The 17,705-nt window shown below is 38.8% G+C and overlaps 1 protein-coding gene across 1 annotated transcript in view; it reads right to left on the bottom strand.

Moving 5' to 3' along the window:
* Positions 1 to 1,268: 1,268 nt before the first annotated feature.
* FRZB (frizzled related protein) overlaps positions 1,269 to 17,705 on the bottom strand; it is a gene marked incomplete at both ends in the record, with an annotated part of 33,018 nt that continues 16,581 nt past the window's right edge. The window contains 4 exons of the mRNA XM_080689371.1: positions 1,269 to 1,385; positions 5,442 to 5,505; positions 5,893 to 6,097; positions 13,202 to 13,267. Of these exons, the coding sequence (XP_080545497.1) occupies positions 1,269 to 1,385; positions 5,442 to 5,505; positions 5,893 to 6,097; positions 13,202 to 13,267 (452 nt within the window). The remainder of the gene's footprint in view (positions 1,386 to 5,441; positions 5,506 to 5,892; positions 6,098 to 13,201; positions 13,268 to 17,705) is intronic.

The following is a 17,705-nucleotide window of genomic DNA, read 5'->3' as shown; positions in this document are numbered from 1 at the left end:
GGAACCCTGCTGGAGGAAGAAGGGAGAAACATCATTTGTTCCCCATGGTCCCCCGGGGTCTCACTGCAGCTTGTATAAGGAGAATGAATGTACATTTGGTTCCAAAGTCAGAATAATCTCTCTCCTGACACCCACAATTCCATTCATTAGACATTTTTGACTGAGCATTACACAGCACAAATCCAAATGATAATGTCCAGGCCAATATGCAGGCCTGTAATTTAACCAAGCTTGGGTGTGCGTGCACAGACACATATACACAAATACACACACACACACCAAAAGCAACAAAATCTTTGCACATTTCACTGTCCTGTAAACTACATTTTATAGAACTACATATCTCAAGATAACACCCTGGTGCACATGTCTACATACCTTCTTTTCCTAGTCAACACAGAAAATCCAATTTATTGTGAAAAGGGGGGAGACATCTGCCAATGGGTTTATTTAGAAGGAAACAAATAAAACAGAACTCTGATGATAGTAGCAGATGTGTAGCCATAATTCACTTCCCTAATGCTGATTAATATATTCATGAACAAATCAAATGTATTGCCAAAAGAAGAAAGCTACTGTTAATGCCCCAAGGCTACTGGTTTCAATTGTGCTTCTTAATCAGGCAAAATGTTCTTTCCTTGGCTCCTAGCACAATTTATTTTGCTTCCTGCCAATCTTGAAAATAATTCTCCATGTATTTCATTTCCTTATAAATGTTTCCTGGTGCTTGATTGCTTTGCCTGTGCTTGTGTGGCATTTGATTTCAAACTGCTCTTTCACCTTTATAAACATTTAGAAGTTTCCAAGCATGAGGATAATGCCCAAAAGGCATAGGAAAATAAGGCTGTAATTAGATCAGCAGAGTATATTTTAGGCATATCTTGCTTTCTGCATATACCAGACCTCTCTCCATACATCCAGTTTTACATTCTCCATCTGGGTACAGAATATGAAGTTAAGATCTGGGAGCTCCAGCAAAGAGGCCCGGTATCAACATGTGTAATTTATTATTATTGCCAGAGAACAGTTTTCCCATGATTAGTGAAATAGAAAACATTAATATATTTAAGGATTTTACCCCAAACCATTAAAAGAAGGGGAGGTTGGGAACCGAAAATAAAAGAGAAAATAGGAGTAATATCGGTTACCGCATGATTTTTGTAGTAAACAATAGAATATGACGTGCAATAGTGCAATTTTCCTTTGCTAGTCCATCAATGCAAGTCTTAAAAGAAAGTCCACTGACGTTACTCTTCACTTTTCAGGATTTAGTTGCGTGCTTGCCGGGGGTTGGAGTTCCTGCCAGACTTTTGATTCTGAGTGGAGTCACTAATGCTAGAGTCACTTTTACTCAGTCCAAGATGACGGAGCTTCATATCCCAGCGCTGTGAGATTTAAAAGAGAAATGAGTCATAGGCACGAATCACCATGGTCATCAATTCCATGACTTTAATGGCTAGCTGACACTGCCAACAGCCTATCTCTAGAGAATTGTACTAATTTTCCAAAAATATGAAAGCATGGTGACCTGGGTCACCATGAAACAGATATTACGTGAACATAACGCTTTGATTTTTAAAAGCACAAAGTGGTCATTTATCATATATTCAAGCTTTGATATCAAACTTTAAAATGAGGTTTGCAATGTCTATAAATGGTGATGTAAATATCTAACAATATCTGGGGGTATTTCCTGAGGTAACCTACAACAAATGGAAGGTTTACATAGAGAATTTGCAGAGCTATTTTTTATCCTGTCTCAATAAATGTAACAACATAGTCCTTTAAATCTTGTTTTATTTAGGCAGTGAAAGATACGGAGGGATGGTATCTCTAAGATATTTTTCTAATATATATCACGTGTAAAAAAGAGGACAAGATCCTGCCATCGTCCTAAGTTTGATCAAGCAAGCACTGTGATGTTCTTCATAACCACCGTCATGTTTACTAACATCACCTATTAACAATGTTCAGAGTTTACTTGTAAGAAATTAAATGAAGACTGTATTACAGGATTGTACCTAGTCAATAAGAACTACATATTTCTCAAGTGTTAATGAATGTAGAAATCACCTTAAGGATCTTCAAATGTAGATTATTTGGTAGGTCTAGGATAGTAGGGCCCAAGATTTCCATATCTAATGAGCTCCTGGGTTGTACCTATGTTGATATTCCAGGGACCACATTTTACATAACAAGAAGCCAGTGTCAGGTGAACCACGTTAAAATTTTAACTCCTATGCTGGGCTTCTTCATACATGCCTATAATCTCAGCATTTGGAAGGCTGAGACAAGAGAATCACAGGTTCAAAACCAGCCTCAGTAATTTAACAAGACTTTCAATGACCTAGTAAGGCCTATTTCAAAACAAACAAACAAAAAAAAAATTTAAAGAGTTAGGGGATAGGCCGGGCGTGGTGGTGCACACTTGTAATCCCCGTGCTTGGGAGGCAGAGACAGGAGGATCATGCAGGTTCGAAGCCAGCCACGTGGCTTAAGAGACCCTGTTTTCAAATAAAATTAAAAAAAAAAGGTTAGGGGTATATCTGAGGTGTAGAATGCCTCTGCTCAATCCCTGGCACATATGTACGTATGTACGCGTACACACACACACACACACACACACACACACACACACACTCTAACTCCCACTTCCTGTACAAAGTTTCTTTGAATTGTGTATGGGTGGGGTTCCTGGAAATTGAACCCAGGGACATTCTACATCTGAGATACACTCTCAGCCTTTTGTTTACTTTTTATATTCTAACAGAGTATTACTAGGTTGTTGAGAGTCTCATTAAATTGCTGAGGCTGGTCTCAAACCCGTGATCTTCCTTTCTCAGCCTCTCAAGTACAGGGATTAATAGTTGTGTTCCACCATACCCTGCTAAGTTTCTTGAATTCAATAGTCATCATTTTCATCATTTATACATTGGAATTAATAGTAGAATCTAATTATATTATGACTGAAAATTGAAAAAAATGTATGAGGTGGACAGTATATACTAAATTGGCTATTACTGTTTCTTAACTACTGAAAGTAAGTCTTCATTTTAGCACGCTTTCCCCTAAAATCTTATTGCTTCCATATTTAAGAAACAATCTGATTCACAACTCCCTAAGGCACTCCAAATATCTTGATTAGAACAATCTGCTGCAACAGTGACTTAGGTAAATAATCATTTGCATGGAAAACCCCGAAAAGTGTCTCTCTAAAATACTTGATCTTGTTATAGAGTAAAAGTCAGCTAAAGAGGGCAACTTTAACTAAATAAGAAACTAACATCCTCCATAAAATTATTTTTTACATTCACAAGTAGACCAGAAAACTAAAATAAGAATCTAAATAATCCTGGCCAAACCCTTTGGGCCTGACTACGTAGACATGAATTAAGGATTACTCAAGTTTTTGGTTTATTTCTTCACATTATGCTTAAATCCAGGCTGAGAATGTAGAGATGATACCATAGTAACTCTGTGGGTTCCCTGTAAAAAGCATTTGGAAATATGTCTACCTTACTAAGAAACAGAACCAAAAAGCCACATGTCCTGTTGACAATATCAGCAGCAAGGCTTGCTACATGCTTTGCAGCAGAGATGTCGAAAGCTCTTCCAACTGGTACAGGAATTTAGGACAAATTCCTGTTCTGCATTAGCGAGCAGAAAACCAAATTAAAAGGACAGTATGAAAGTCCAACAGACTGAAGAAGAGCCACTTCTTCGATAAACACCAAACTAACTGAACAGAGATGCAAACAGAATGTCCACCAGTCTGTTCTTGAAACACATCTCACTTTTGACAAATATACTTGGGGAAAAAGTAACTTACTGGAGATATTTCCCCCCACAATCTAATGCCCTCTGCATTCCTGTAGGTTACTTAAACTCATATGTGTCTGCCGTGTTGAGTGCCAGATGTGTAAGATCAACTGCCCAGGGGTGTTTAACTTACTCTGTAAATGTTTCCCAAGCCTTCAAACTCGCAGAGGGAAGAGGATGTATTATGTTTGGTCCAGTTCCTGCTCCCCATCCCCGCTCCCAACACACATCCTCCAAGGTGCTTTGGCCCTATGCACCCCCTCTAACACAGTCTTTTCTTTGAAACAGATTGCTTAATGTAATGAGAAGGAAAGAAACCTTCTATAATAAAGTAACTTACTACCTTATTTTTGTTGCTTAAGTATCAATTTTAGAATGAGTTCTCAAATTAAAAGTGATGCTACATTGCTGTTCTAAGGTCCTAATTTTGTCAGATCTCTATATGTGCACATGATGGCAGCTGTGCCTTATACACAGGAATCGATGTCTGTGCATTGTACAACTCTGTTATTGTCCCATCCACCATTTATCTTTACCTCCTTACAGAGTGCAGTTTGTCTCAGGAAGTACTACACTAAGTGAAAAAAAACCTACATTACCTAGCCTCTCTTGCAGCTAGGGATGGACATGACACCCAGTTCTGACCAAAAGTCCTAAGAAAAGATGACTAGATAGAGCTCTGAGAACTCCTTGATCCTTTATCCTTCTCCTTTCTCTGCCTGAAATAAATTGTGATGCTGCAGGTGCATCGGCCATCCTGTGATCGCTAGGTAAACATGAAGATGAAAGCTATGTCCTAAATAATGACAGAGCAATAAGCTTTCAGGGACTTGGGGCCCTAATGATAATGTGGAGCCATCCTACCAGACTGGACTAACTATAGCTAGACTCATTAAGAGAAGTTAGGGCAATTATGATTTGATCTCTGATATGCATACAGGGAACTCATTCCTAAAATGAAATAGACATTAAAGACAAATTCCATTACTGAACTGTTATATACAGTATATATACACATGTATACGTATTTACATGTATATGTATATGTGTGTATATATTATATATGTCATGGTTAGATATAGACTATCCCCTAAATAACTCATGTATTAATTTTCAGAGTTGATGTAATTAAGTCATAAGTGTTATAATCTATCAGTGGATAAATTCACTGTAATGAGTTTACTGGGTGGTAACCTAGACAGGTGGGGATGTGGCTGGAGAAGGTGAGTCCTAAGGCCTTGGAAAGTGTACTCTGGCCTTTGAATCTCCTTTCTTGCTTGCTCTCTCTTGCTTCTGGCCTTCATGATGTGAGAGCAGACCCCTAATTCTCTCTCCTTCTCTCTGCTTTCCATTGTCATGCCCTGAGCTCTGAAGACCTGGTCTGACATAGACTGAACTCTGAAATTTCCAAAAACTATGAACACATAAATTTTCCTTCCTCTAAGTTGTATGGTCCATTGTTTTGGATTACAGGAGTGAGAATCTTGATTGACACAACATCTATACGTTCTTAATATTCCTATGTGGTTGAAATCAGAAATTTCACATAAATGACAGATCGCTGGTTTTCTACTACTGTTTTCTGTGTGCCATATTTCTTTGAACATAAAACACAGACTTACCTTAACTTTTTTACCAAGTCGATCCTTCCATTTCTCAGCTATAGAGCCTTCCACCAAGAGTAATCTGCATTTTTAAAAACAAGCAGCCATTTTTGAAAAATTAAAGCATGTTATTGAAAAAAATACAAGGAATCAGGCCAAGAAAGACTTAATATACTTATTCTGGAAGAGGAGAACCAAGTGTGAGACTAGAGATTAGTAACCATTTGGGAATCAGGGAACCTAAGAAACAAATGAAGCTCTAATCCCTCTCTCCAGGGAAATGCACACATATAAGTTGCATACTTTTCTATCCAATATATAAAATGTAGGGATCCAATTAAAACCCATCTATAACCCCCAAGCAGGTGGCAAGGCACTAAGATAAGAACACCACAGTCAGATCTCTAAAGAGAAATGCAGTGGGCAGGACAGGCAGGGAATTACTCTGAATTCCAAGGGCTTGAGGTACCTGGAGCGCTCCTCATCCTCATAGCCCATGATGATATACTCCTCGTTCACATTGAGCGGAGGGCACAGGCAGCCAGAGCTGGTGTGCAGGTTGACGGTGTCTCGTGGGATGTTTACCAGAGATGCCTTCAGAATCTCCTTCACCTCCACCACCGCGGTCACATCGTGGCACTTGGTCCTCACCTCTTTAACTTTAGCCCGAATGACTGGTGCAAAAGACAACGAAGCTAATTTGTAATAAGACACACAGCAAGAGCTCTAAAAAGACAACAAGACTTCTTTCTAGCCAATCCATACCCACTCAATGTCAGAAGACTATAGTGAGTGACAGACTAAATAACACTCATAACCTCTCCACGCTCAGTCCTAATCCCCATCCCGTGTGCATGCATGTGTGTGTGTGTGTGTGTGTGTGTGTATACATTTGCTGTGTTTCATTTTGAGAACTCCATTTAAATAATCAGAGCTTGAGTAAGTGCTATAAATTTCCTCCAGAGTTTAATTCTAAATATGTGCATGCAGTCCAAATGCCGCCAATAGGAATTTAAACTATATTAATTTCACCAAATGTAAAGACCTGTACTCATGTGCTTTGCTTCTTTACCAGCATTCTTCCACAGGGTATGTTCCTAGATTTCTCAGGTCTGGGGTCTCTTTAGTGTTATAAAGCTGTCCTGATCAATAGTGTTCCCAAGCTTATTCTGTAATCACCACTCTCTTAGCTTATTGTTCACACCATAGCTGTTTTCTTTATTTCACTGCATATTTTCTTCTCATTTTCCTTTTTTTCCCCTTGCACTGGGAATTGAAATCAGGGGCATTCTACCTCCAAGCTACATCTCCAGCCCTTTTTAAATTTTTTAAATTTAGGAACCGACTCTTGCTGGGTTGCTGAGGCTGCCCTCAAACCTGAAATCCTCCTATCTCAGCTTTCTAAAGTACTAGGATTGAGCTGGGTGTGGTGGCACGTGCTTGTAATCACAGTACTCGGGAGGCTGAGACAGGAAGACTGCAGGTTCACAGCCAGCCTCAGCAACTTAGTGAGGCCCTCCACAACTTAGTGAGAACCTGTGTCAAAATTTAAAAGAAGAGCCGGGCGTGGTGGCGCACGCTTGTAATCCCTGCTCCTGGGAGGCTGAGACAGGAGGATCACACAGGTTCCAAGCCAGCCTCAGCTACTTAGTGAGGTTCTCAGCAACTTAGTGACACCCTGTTTCCAAATAAAATATAAAATGGGTCTGGGAGTATAACCCGGAGGTGGAAAGCCCCTGGGTTCCAACCCTAGTGACACACACACACACATTTAAAAGAAGAAAAATAGGACTGGAGGGGTATGTAGGTCAGAGGTAGAATGCCCCAGGGTTTCAACCCAGTGCCACAAAAATAAAGGAAGGAGGGAGGGAGGGAGGGATGGAGGGATGGAGGGATGGAGGGAGGGAAGGAAGGAAGATATGTAGGTAGGTTGGTTACTGGCATGAACCACCAAGCCCAGCTAGTGTGTGTCTTTATTCTTTTAGGTATATGAAATTTTCCTCCTGAATTAAAGTTATCACTGCTAGGCCTTACTTCCTTTATCTGCTTTGAGGTCAGATGCTTCAACACTCCCCTGTCACATGCTCTGGGGTGTTCTAATGAGCCAACCGCATCAATCCACCTCTTACAACAGAGACACTGGTGTTCATTGTATCTCATAAGAGTCAGCCTCACTACTCAATTACAAAATTATGGGATATTACATAAATCCCATAATTATGGGATACAACATAAAGGAATTCCACTCAGCACTAAAGAACAAAAGTATGTCATTTACAGGAAAATGGAGGGACATGGAGAACATTATGTTAAGTGATATTAGCCAGTCACAGAAAGTGAAGGCTCATATGTTTCCTCTCATATGTGGAAGCTAGGGAGTAATTGGCATACCAGAGGGGCTTCAGCCAATGGGAAAAGAACTCCAGTGGAGGGAGAGAGGTGGTCTAAGGGAGGGCGGGGGAAAGGATCAATGAAGGGATCACTTCCTTTGAAGTTATGTACATAAGTGAGAAAATCAGTGGCAATATCCTGTATGGGGAAGGAGGAGATGAGCAGGGAGCCAGGGAAAGCCCACCAAGTGCTGTGTGCATGGATGTCACTATCACTCTGAACTATATTATAGGAGACTATAATGCACCAGTAAAAGTTTTTTTTTTTTTAAGTCAAATTGTCCTCTCTTGCAAAGTCAAAGTATTTGACTCATAAGTAAAGAGCACAGGGGCAGAGAATGCAACTCAGTGGTATCATGCTTGTCTAACATGCACAAAGTTCCATCCCCAGTACCACTAAAAAAAAAAAAAAAATCTAAAAAGCACACACACACTTCTGCTACTTTTCTGTAGCTCTCCTTTGAAAGAGCCAAATTCTTTGGATTCCTATTTCTGATAATTTTTTTTCAAAAGAAGAAACAAGAGTTAGAAATGTCAATTAGTAAAAAGTCAGTAGCATGTGCTCAGAGACCCTCATTACTCTAGTTCAACATCCCAGTATGTTGTACAGAGAAAACCAGATTCTTTCCAAATAAGTCCACATTCTGAAAGCATCCTAGCCTGCAACAAATCTTAGATCACTTCATGGGGGCCTTTCCATGAATTTAAGGGGTTTGAGACTCTAGGGATTGGAAAGAATAATTCATTAAAAATAAAGCTAGCCAATCAACCATTTCTCCATCACTGTTCTAACTCCATCATAGAAACTTGATATCCCACAGGTACAACATATATCCAATAGAAAGTAAGGGACTGGTTAATTTTTAAGACTTTAGCATAAATCCTATTTCAGTCTTCGGAGCATTTGCTGTCTCAAGCCATGAGAACTTGTAGCAAACAAGATGTACCTGCCTGTCTGCCGGGTTTGATTTACAAGCGGAGTCCCTTTCTATCCATGTTCTCTTGACTCTGTATTTTGAAAAGAGATAAGATTGCCCTTTTTGAAATGTCATTTGGGAGAATCACATGATGAATTCTTGACCCCCGCCTGTGGACTTTTTTTGTGTCCTGGTTCACATGAATGCGCTTTACAGCATCCATCAACCACTAGAGATTAGTGAACTGTGCGAGTGTTCTCAAATTAATGATTTATTTACACAGTGTGTCTACTATTTTCATTAGAAATTTTTAGCACATGTACCCACTCCAAAATAAATATCTCTCTACAAGACCTACTTTATTATTCAAGTAATTTTGTTAAAACTCAACCGTTTTTAACTAAATCCATCTGAATGAAGCAGGTTTGTCCGACTTACCAGTTGCTCCTGTCCCTATTTTGTTTTCTCAGCAGACTCTTGCAAATATATAAAATAAAAATCAACAAACGTATTTTGAAAGTAAAAATATATTTCCTTCTGGAGACTTTTCCTTCTATTCAGTCATGTGAGCATCTGCCTTCCCTCAAAGAACCTATAAATCCCAGATAATTGACCATCCTCAAACTATGGGTAGACTGATTATGGTTTGGCTATGAAGAGAATTATCTCTTTTCTTTTCATTGTGATCCAAGTCCCATTATTTATTTATTTACTTGTTTACTCACTTATCTGTTTATTTTTGGTACTGGATCTTAAGCCCAGGAGCCTTCTACTTCTGAGCTACATCCCCATCCCTTTTATTTGAAACAGGGTCTTGCTAAGCTGATGAAGCTCTCACTAAGTTTCTGAGATTGGCCTCAAGCCTGAGATCCTTGTGTCTCAGCCTGCTAAGTATGAAGCTTACAGGTATGCCTGGCTCTGTTTTTTCTTTTTCTTTTTTTTTTTTTTTTTTTGCAGGTCTGGGGATGGAATCCAGGGGAATTCGACCTCCGAGCTACACCCCCTGCCCAATTTTTTATTCTTTGTTTTGAAACCGGGTCTCACTGAGTTGCAGAGGGCCTCACTAAGTAGCTGAGGCTGTCTGCGAACCGCGATCCTCCAGTCTCAGCCTCCTGAATTCTGGGATTACAAGCGTGTGCCACCACGCCTGGCTGTTTTTTCGTATAATATTCATTCAGCTATCATGTCTAGAATCTTCTCTTTTCAGTGATTTGTAAACACCAATATTTTAACTTAAAAAATAGCAAGCTGCTGCCAAGTGTGGTGGCACACGCTTGTAATCCCAGCACTTGGGAGGCTGAGACAGGAGGATCACACAGGTTCGAGGCCAGCCTCAGCTACTTAGTGAAGCTCTCAGCAATTTGGTGAGATCTTGTTTCCAAATAAAATATAAAATAGGTCTGGGAGTGTAGCCGGGAGATAGAAAAGCCCCTGGGCTCCACCCCCAGTACCACCAAAAAAAAAAAAAAACATTAAAAATAGCAAGCTATCTTAAGTGCTATAATCTGTTTGTAGTTAGGAAATACAGAATTCCAAATGACCTCCTAGCTTGTAAGAAAACTGAGATGTACTATCTTTTTTCTATAAAAGATGAGCTAATGTGTCAATAAACTAACTCTACTAAAGTGGGTTTAAATAAAATAGTAATCCCAACCATTGCAGCTCCAAGGAAGTTGGATAAAGTATAATAGACACGGCTACATTTCCCAGGTACAAAATTATATTTTTGGAACTATACTTAAAAATCCATAAATCATTTTTCAATCTTAAAAGGCAAATATTCTAAAAATTAAGGCCTCCCCATTTTACTTGGAGCTTTTCACATCAATTCACACAGGGAACAGGTCTTCAGATAGTAGCCAGGCATCTGACTTCTTAGATAAACATAACCTTTCAACCTTGGAAGTGTGTCCATCATTGACTAGGAAAACCAGATTCCTTTTAGGATGACCAGCAAGCCAAAAAATAGCAACTGATTCCACTGAAGAAACACTTGGAAAACTAGGTATATTTATTTTAAAGAGCTGTAACTATATTAAAAATGTTCTACTTTCTACTTTTTTCCCCACTTTGGTACCGGACATTGAACCCAGGTGCATTTTACCTCTGAGATACACCCCCAACAACCCTGTTTATTTTTATTTTTTAAATTAGGGTCTCACTAAGTTTTGGAGGGTCTAAGTTGCGGAGACTGGCCTCAAGCAATCCTCCTGACTCAGCATCCCAAGTACTGGGATTACAGGCATACACCACCATACCTAGCTACTTTATACTTCTTAAGACACAGTATTTACAAATATATCAAAGAAACTTTTGCAGAGTCTTACACGTTTTTTCCGTCTAATTCCCAGAAGTATAAATGTGGAAATCAACCTGTTCTATACATGCTATGTTCTCTAAAATATGGTATATACACACAATAAAATTCTCATTTTAATTACAAAGTTCATTTTAAAAGTCTATTCAATTGCCATGTTTTCTTAATTCAGCATCAATAAGCTACTCTGGAGAGAGTAGCATGACCTTTATCAGTCTTTCTGACATAGTCTGAGAACCCTTAATCCAAAAAGCTAAAATCTAAAGCTTTTTAAGCATCATCAAAGCACCAGAAGTCAAAATTCCACATCCAACCTCACATGACAGGTCACAGTCAAAATTCATGTGCACTAAAAATATTGCACAAAATTTCCATCAGGAAACTTGGATACAGTATATATGAAACATAAATGTTGTGTTTAGACTTGAGACCCATTCCCAAGATATCTTATTACAGATATGCAAATATTTCAAAATCTGAAAAAATCTAAAATCCAAAATACTTCTGGTCCCAAGGATAAGACCTACTCAACTTTTACTAGAAAAAAAAAATTGCAGTAAAATGCCTATAGAATACAGGAAACATTGAATAGTCTCATAGGATATTAACTGAAACACTCAAATAATTGCTCCTTCTAAATGAGATGGCAATTGATATTTATAATGCTGAAGTGCACAAGTACAAAAAGTCATATTCAAAAGAACCTGAGACGAGAACACACACATTCAAAAGTATATCATGAACAATTAAAGAAACAACTTGGGTTCAATATCCAATGATAAAATTGGCATAATAACATATCTATGGGGAAGTCAAGAAAATTTGTAAGGTAATGTATGAAAACCATTTATCACAGTCTCTGATACAGAGAGAGCAGGCTTTTGGGTTCTTCAGTTAAGTTTAGTCAGCTACATTAGGATTGGCAGCTCTGTGACTTAATATTTAATTTATCTGAATGTCACGTTTTTGTTTATGCTTTTATTAGTGCATTGTAATTATACATCTTAATGAGGTTCAAAGTCATACAGATGTGCACACAGGTCTGGGTGTGATTCCCTTCAGGTTCCACCCACGATCCGCTCCTTCCACACATAATTGCCTCATTGGTAGTGATACTTCATGCATGGGCACAGCAGAATTTGAACTGCTTCTTTCATCAGTTCTTCCCTTTTCCTTCCCTACCTCCCTCCCTCATCTCTTTTCACTATTCTACTGGTCTTTCTTCTTAATTATCTAAAATCCCTTTTGCTATTTTCTCTCTAGCTTCCACATATGAGAGAAAACCTGTGGCCCTTGACTTTCTGAGGCTGACTGATCTCACTTAGCACACTATTGCCTAGTTCCATCCATTTTCCTGCAAATGACATAATTTTGCTCTTTGTGACACAGCAAACTTCCATTTATATATGCTACATTTTCTATATCCATTCATCTGTTGACAGACACCTAAATTGATTTCATAATTTGGCTGTAGTGAATTGTGCTACTATAAACATGAGTATGCATGTGTTCCTATAGTACTCTAAGTATTTTGCAAAGATATCAAAAAGTGGTATAGTTGGGTCATGCAGTGGTTCCATTCCTAGTCTTTTGAGGAACCTCCATACTGTTCTCCATAGTGGTTGTAATGATTTGCAATAGTGAGACTGTCACATTTTTTAGATCAAACTAGATAACAAAACATCTCTCAATTCAATACCAAAAAAAATCTGTGTTACTTTCTGATTCTGTCAGTGTTTTCCATGGGCAGACTGACTGAAGAAGCTATCTTTGACCCTCTAACCCTTCGTTGTACATCAAACTGCTCTTTTCCTTGCTCCAATAGCTCACACAGGAGTTCAGCTCCTCCTCAGCCTCCCACGCAGAGAAGAGTCTCATTGATTTTGAAACATCCCTTCATGTGCTTAACTACACAGTTCTAAGATGCCAACGACATCTTAGATATTCTCAAAACCAAGCATTTGTTAAGAACTTTGTCTATATGAGACATGTTAATTGGTTAAAGGAGAGGAAACATGCTTGCTCTTTAAGTTGTCCTTTATTCATTTTTAAGCCTTATTCTTAATCTGATCTACTTATTTATGTCCATCAAGTGTGTACATGCAACACACACCCCTTTCTTAGTGGCAGAGTCAACCATGAAATTTTCCTTACCATAGTTGTAATTGTTCCGGAAATAGGTCTTCTGTGTAGCTCTGATAGGCTTACATTTGCAGCGTTCTGAAAAATATAGTTATAAGCAAATTTTTAATATTAGCTTTATTAATTCATAGTTTTTTGGTAAGACTACATCTGAATTTGTTGGCAAAAAGGTTCTTTGCAATTCTATGTATCTTTCCTGGAAATTTTCCTGTTTCTTCTATCTACATAACCTCTTATTCAATGGCATGTAGTTTTAAGTTACCACTCTAACCAACCACCCAAATTCTGAGGAAACACTCTTTTCATGACCTAGCAGGCTTAGTGTTTATGAAAAGAGAATGAATTACCAGTGAGAGGCAAGTTTCTACCTATGATTAGGTAGCTGGTCTATGGCCTGATGTTCATGTGCTTTTTATAGATTACACAGCTCTCCTCCAACTATTCCAGCTCTCCTAGAAACCCCAGGAGATAAGCAGGCATGACTACAACTCAGTGAACAAAATGAAGGGCAGTTAGCCCCTTCTACAGGTAGAAGAGGCAATGGTATGTTTATGCTTGTTGGAGGAAGTGACTAAGCACATGTTTTGAAAGGGAAATTCTACGTTTTAAAAATATCTGATAAATAGTTACCTGAACACATTGAATGTAGTACAAACATATGTAATAAAAGTTTTAATTATCTCATTGTTTCATCTACAGATCATTTTATATCTTATGGAGTAGGTAATTATACCTTTTACAGAAAAGCTCTACTGCCAAGATTACTCAGCTAAGATGTGCATCATAAGCATGGTAATTCTCAGTAAAGTCAACACAAAAATAGAAAGTAATGCACAATTACCTTAGAAGTATTTGATTATATATTTCATTACATATTTCTCTAAAATACTACCTCTTACAGAGCCAGTCATGGTGGCACACACTTGTAATCCTAATACTTTGGAGGCTGAGAGAGTAGAATCTCAGGTTTGCAGCCAGCCTCAGCTATTTATTGAAGCCTTCTACAACTCTGTGAGACCCTGTTTCAAAATAAAAAATAAAATAGGGCTGGGGGTGTAGCTCAGAGGTAGAATTCTCCTGGGTTTAATCCCCAGTATCGCAAAAAATAAAATAAAATACTACCTTTGAGAAAGTTCCATTAAAAATTAAATGGTAGTGTTTCCTCTATTTTGACAGAAAAGGAAAAAAGAACACATGAATAAGAGAAATGAAGCTAAAAATATTTGGGTTTAGAAAGTGTTTTTTGCTAGCTGGGAGTGGTGGTACCCACCTGTAATCCCAGCATTTGGGAGGCTGAGACAGGAGGATTGTGGTTCGTGGACAGCCTCAGCTACTTAGTGAAGCCCTTTGCAACTCAGTGAGACCCTGTTTCAAAATTTAAAAAAATTAAAAATAGGGCTGGGGGTGTAGCTCGGAGGTCAAATTCCCCTGGGTTCCATCCCCAGTACCACCCACACACACCCACACACACAGTGTTTTATGCTAGCATGGGGATCAATAATAGGCACATGCTGCCAGGTACAGTGGTAAGTGCCTGTAATTCCAGTACCTGGAAGACTCAACAGGAGGATGGAAAATTTGAGACCAGCTTCAGTAATTTAGTGAGACCCTGTTTCAAAATAGAGTCGTTTGTTTGTTTTTGTTGCAGGTCTGGGGATGGAACCCAGGGGCATTCGACCTCTGAGCTACAACCCCTGCCCTATTTTTTATTCTTTATTTTTGAAACAGGGTCTCACTAAGTTGCGGAGGGCCTCGCTAAGTAGCTGAGACTGTCCGCAAACTGTGATCCTCCGGTCTCAGCCTCCCAACTGCTGGGATTAATAGCGTGCGCCACTGCGCTCAGCTCAAAATAGAGATTCTTGATATGAGAATAATTTCAAAGAAATAAGTGCTATGATCTTTTATTTACAAATTATCCTCACATAGATATGGAATTGTTATTTTTCTATTTAACAACAAAATATAGCCGGGCGTGGTGGTGCACGCTTGTAATCCCGGCGCTTGGGAGGCTGAGACAGGAGGATCGCGCTGGTTTGGAGCCAGCCTCGCTGGCTTAAGAGACCCTGTTTCCACATAAAAAAAAAAAAGTAAAAAATAGGTCTGGGAGTGTAGCCCGTGAGAGTGTATCCTGGAGGTAGAAGGGCTTCCAGGAACCCCAGTACCACCAAAAAAAAAAAAAAAAAAAAAAAAGAACAAAATATAATACCTGCAGGCAATGGGGGTATGGCTTAGTAACAAAGGGCTTGCTTAGTATGCGTAAACTCCTGGGTTCAACCTCCAACACTGTAAATACTAATGATAATAATAAAACATGTAGATAAGTTATCTACACCTTTATAATTCCTCAGAAACTTGCCCATGCACCAAAAAAAAAAAAAAAAGTTGGCAAGAAAATACAGCAATAATCACTGAATTAAATGCAATTTGATGTTGTTACCCATATAACTCTGCTTGAAGGATAAACAAGTAGATTCCAAAACTTTCCAGGCAGAGTCAGGCATGGTGGCACATACCTGTAATCTCAGGATTTAGGAGATTAAAACAGGAGGTTGCAAGTTTAAAGATGGACTAAGCAAGTAGTGAGACTCAGCAATCTAGTGAGACCCTGTTTCAAAATAAAAATAAAATAGGGCTGGGGTGTAGTTTGGAGGTAGAATGCCTCTGGGTTAAATCCCCAGTACAAAAAAAAAAAAAAAAAAAAAAAAAACTTTCCAGGCAGATAATACTTTTAAATACATTATAATTAAAATTGATTTAGGAAGATTTCAAGAAGGTATTTATAATAACTATGTACACAATTACATAATAGCTAATGAGCCAAACAATTATATTCTTAGGACTAAAGTTCACTCCTCTGCAGTGATGTCAGCAGCTGATCTCTGACAGGGCAGTGCCATGCTGCAGAGAGATGTGGGGCCCTTTCTGTGTTCCAATCCTTAGCTCTTGATATAAGCAGATATCTGTCTAGTTCAAGTAATGAAGAGTTCAATAAATTAAGAGAATAATAAGGAAGACTGGAATTTCATATGTACAAAGTTCAAATGTGAAAAGAACTTCCTTTCATTAATTTATGCTTACTCAACCCCAAATATGAATTTGTAAAAATGTATCTTAGATCAAGAGATATGAAGCATTATCCCTTCTCTAACTTACGCTTATGCATATGTATGAATGTATGTGTGGAGACATATATGTACACACACACACACACACACACACACACACACACACACACGCATATTCCCTAAAGCCTAAGAAATAGAAAACTGCAAGAGCCCTAGAGAGATAAGTTATGCGCATTATTTCTTAAACTTTTTGTGCCTATCACACTAAATCAAACCATAACAGTGTATTTTTTCTTTACTACCAATAGTTGATTCCTTAACCCTTGGACTTTCTTATTAGGCCAACAGCATTACCATCATTACTAGTTTAATTGCTAACAGTCTTTGTCCCCAGCTTCCCGATGGCATAATGTTTTCAAGTTTTGGGTCCTATAGCAGCAAAATGCAACCTAATACTAGCTGAACTTTGGACAAACACCATTCAATATTGATTTTTTTTTTAATTTCACTGTTGAGAAGAAGAGTATAAAAGAATTAGAGACTATCTTTGTACTCTTCTCTAAAAGAAAAAAAAGACTTTAAAAAAAGTTGAAGGAATGGCTTTGGTAAAATAGACCACGTGCCGGCCAAGCTCTTAGATGCTAGCAGAGCTTTAGTATCAACAGCTCCTTCCCCTCGGAGTCTAAAATTGGATAGGGTCCCCTGGACAGAGGAGAAGCAGTGTCACATCCCAGCAGCAACTGAGGCCCAAGGCGAGGATACCCTCCAGGGAGCTCCTCCTCAGGCTCCCTCACTCCTCTCACTGGATTATCTCAGCCTAGAATTAATGATCTGCTACTTCTCGAATGAACCTCAGGACTGTGTATTATCCAAGTATAAACATGACTTATCATCCTGGTACAACTTGAAATTCGTGTGTGTGTGTGTGTGTGTGTGTGTGTGTGTGTGTGTGTGTACTAAGGATGGAACCCATGGGCATTCTACCTCCGAGTGATACCCCAGCCCTATTTTTTTTATTCTTTATTTTGAGGCAAGGTCTCACTAAGTAGCTAAGGCTGTCCGCGAACCACAATCCTCCTGTCTCAGCCTCCCAAATGCCGGGATGACAAGCATGCACCACCACGCCCAGCTTGAAATTCTAATAGAACCAGCTTCTCAGGGAACTGGGTCTGCAACTGGGGAAAGGCAGCACATTGCACCGCAGTGCCTGAACTTCAGTTAGCTTCACTGTCCTCACAACGAAGCTCCTGTTACATGTTTCAAAGGAGGATGTGATCGTATCCTTTGTTATTCAGTTTTGATGAAAATAATAAGCTCATTTATTGAAAACATACATGAATCATAGCATTCTTGATATGGTTTTATAAGATCTAAAGAATTCTGATTACATTACAAAATTTGATGTTCACTGAATCTTCACTGATTTATGCAACATTGTCTAAGTGTAAAAC

The sequence above is a fragment of the Muscardinus avellanarius genome (genome assembly GCF_963383645.1).
Source record: "Muscardinus avellanarius genome assembly, chromosome: 2".
Lineage (NCBI taxonomy): Eukaryota > Metazoa > Chordata > Mammalia > Rodentia > Gliridae > Muscardinus > Muscardinus avellanarius.
The sequence above is the reverse complement of the archived record's forward strand: the minus strand, read 5'-3'. Positions and strand labels throughout refer to the sequence as shown.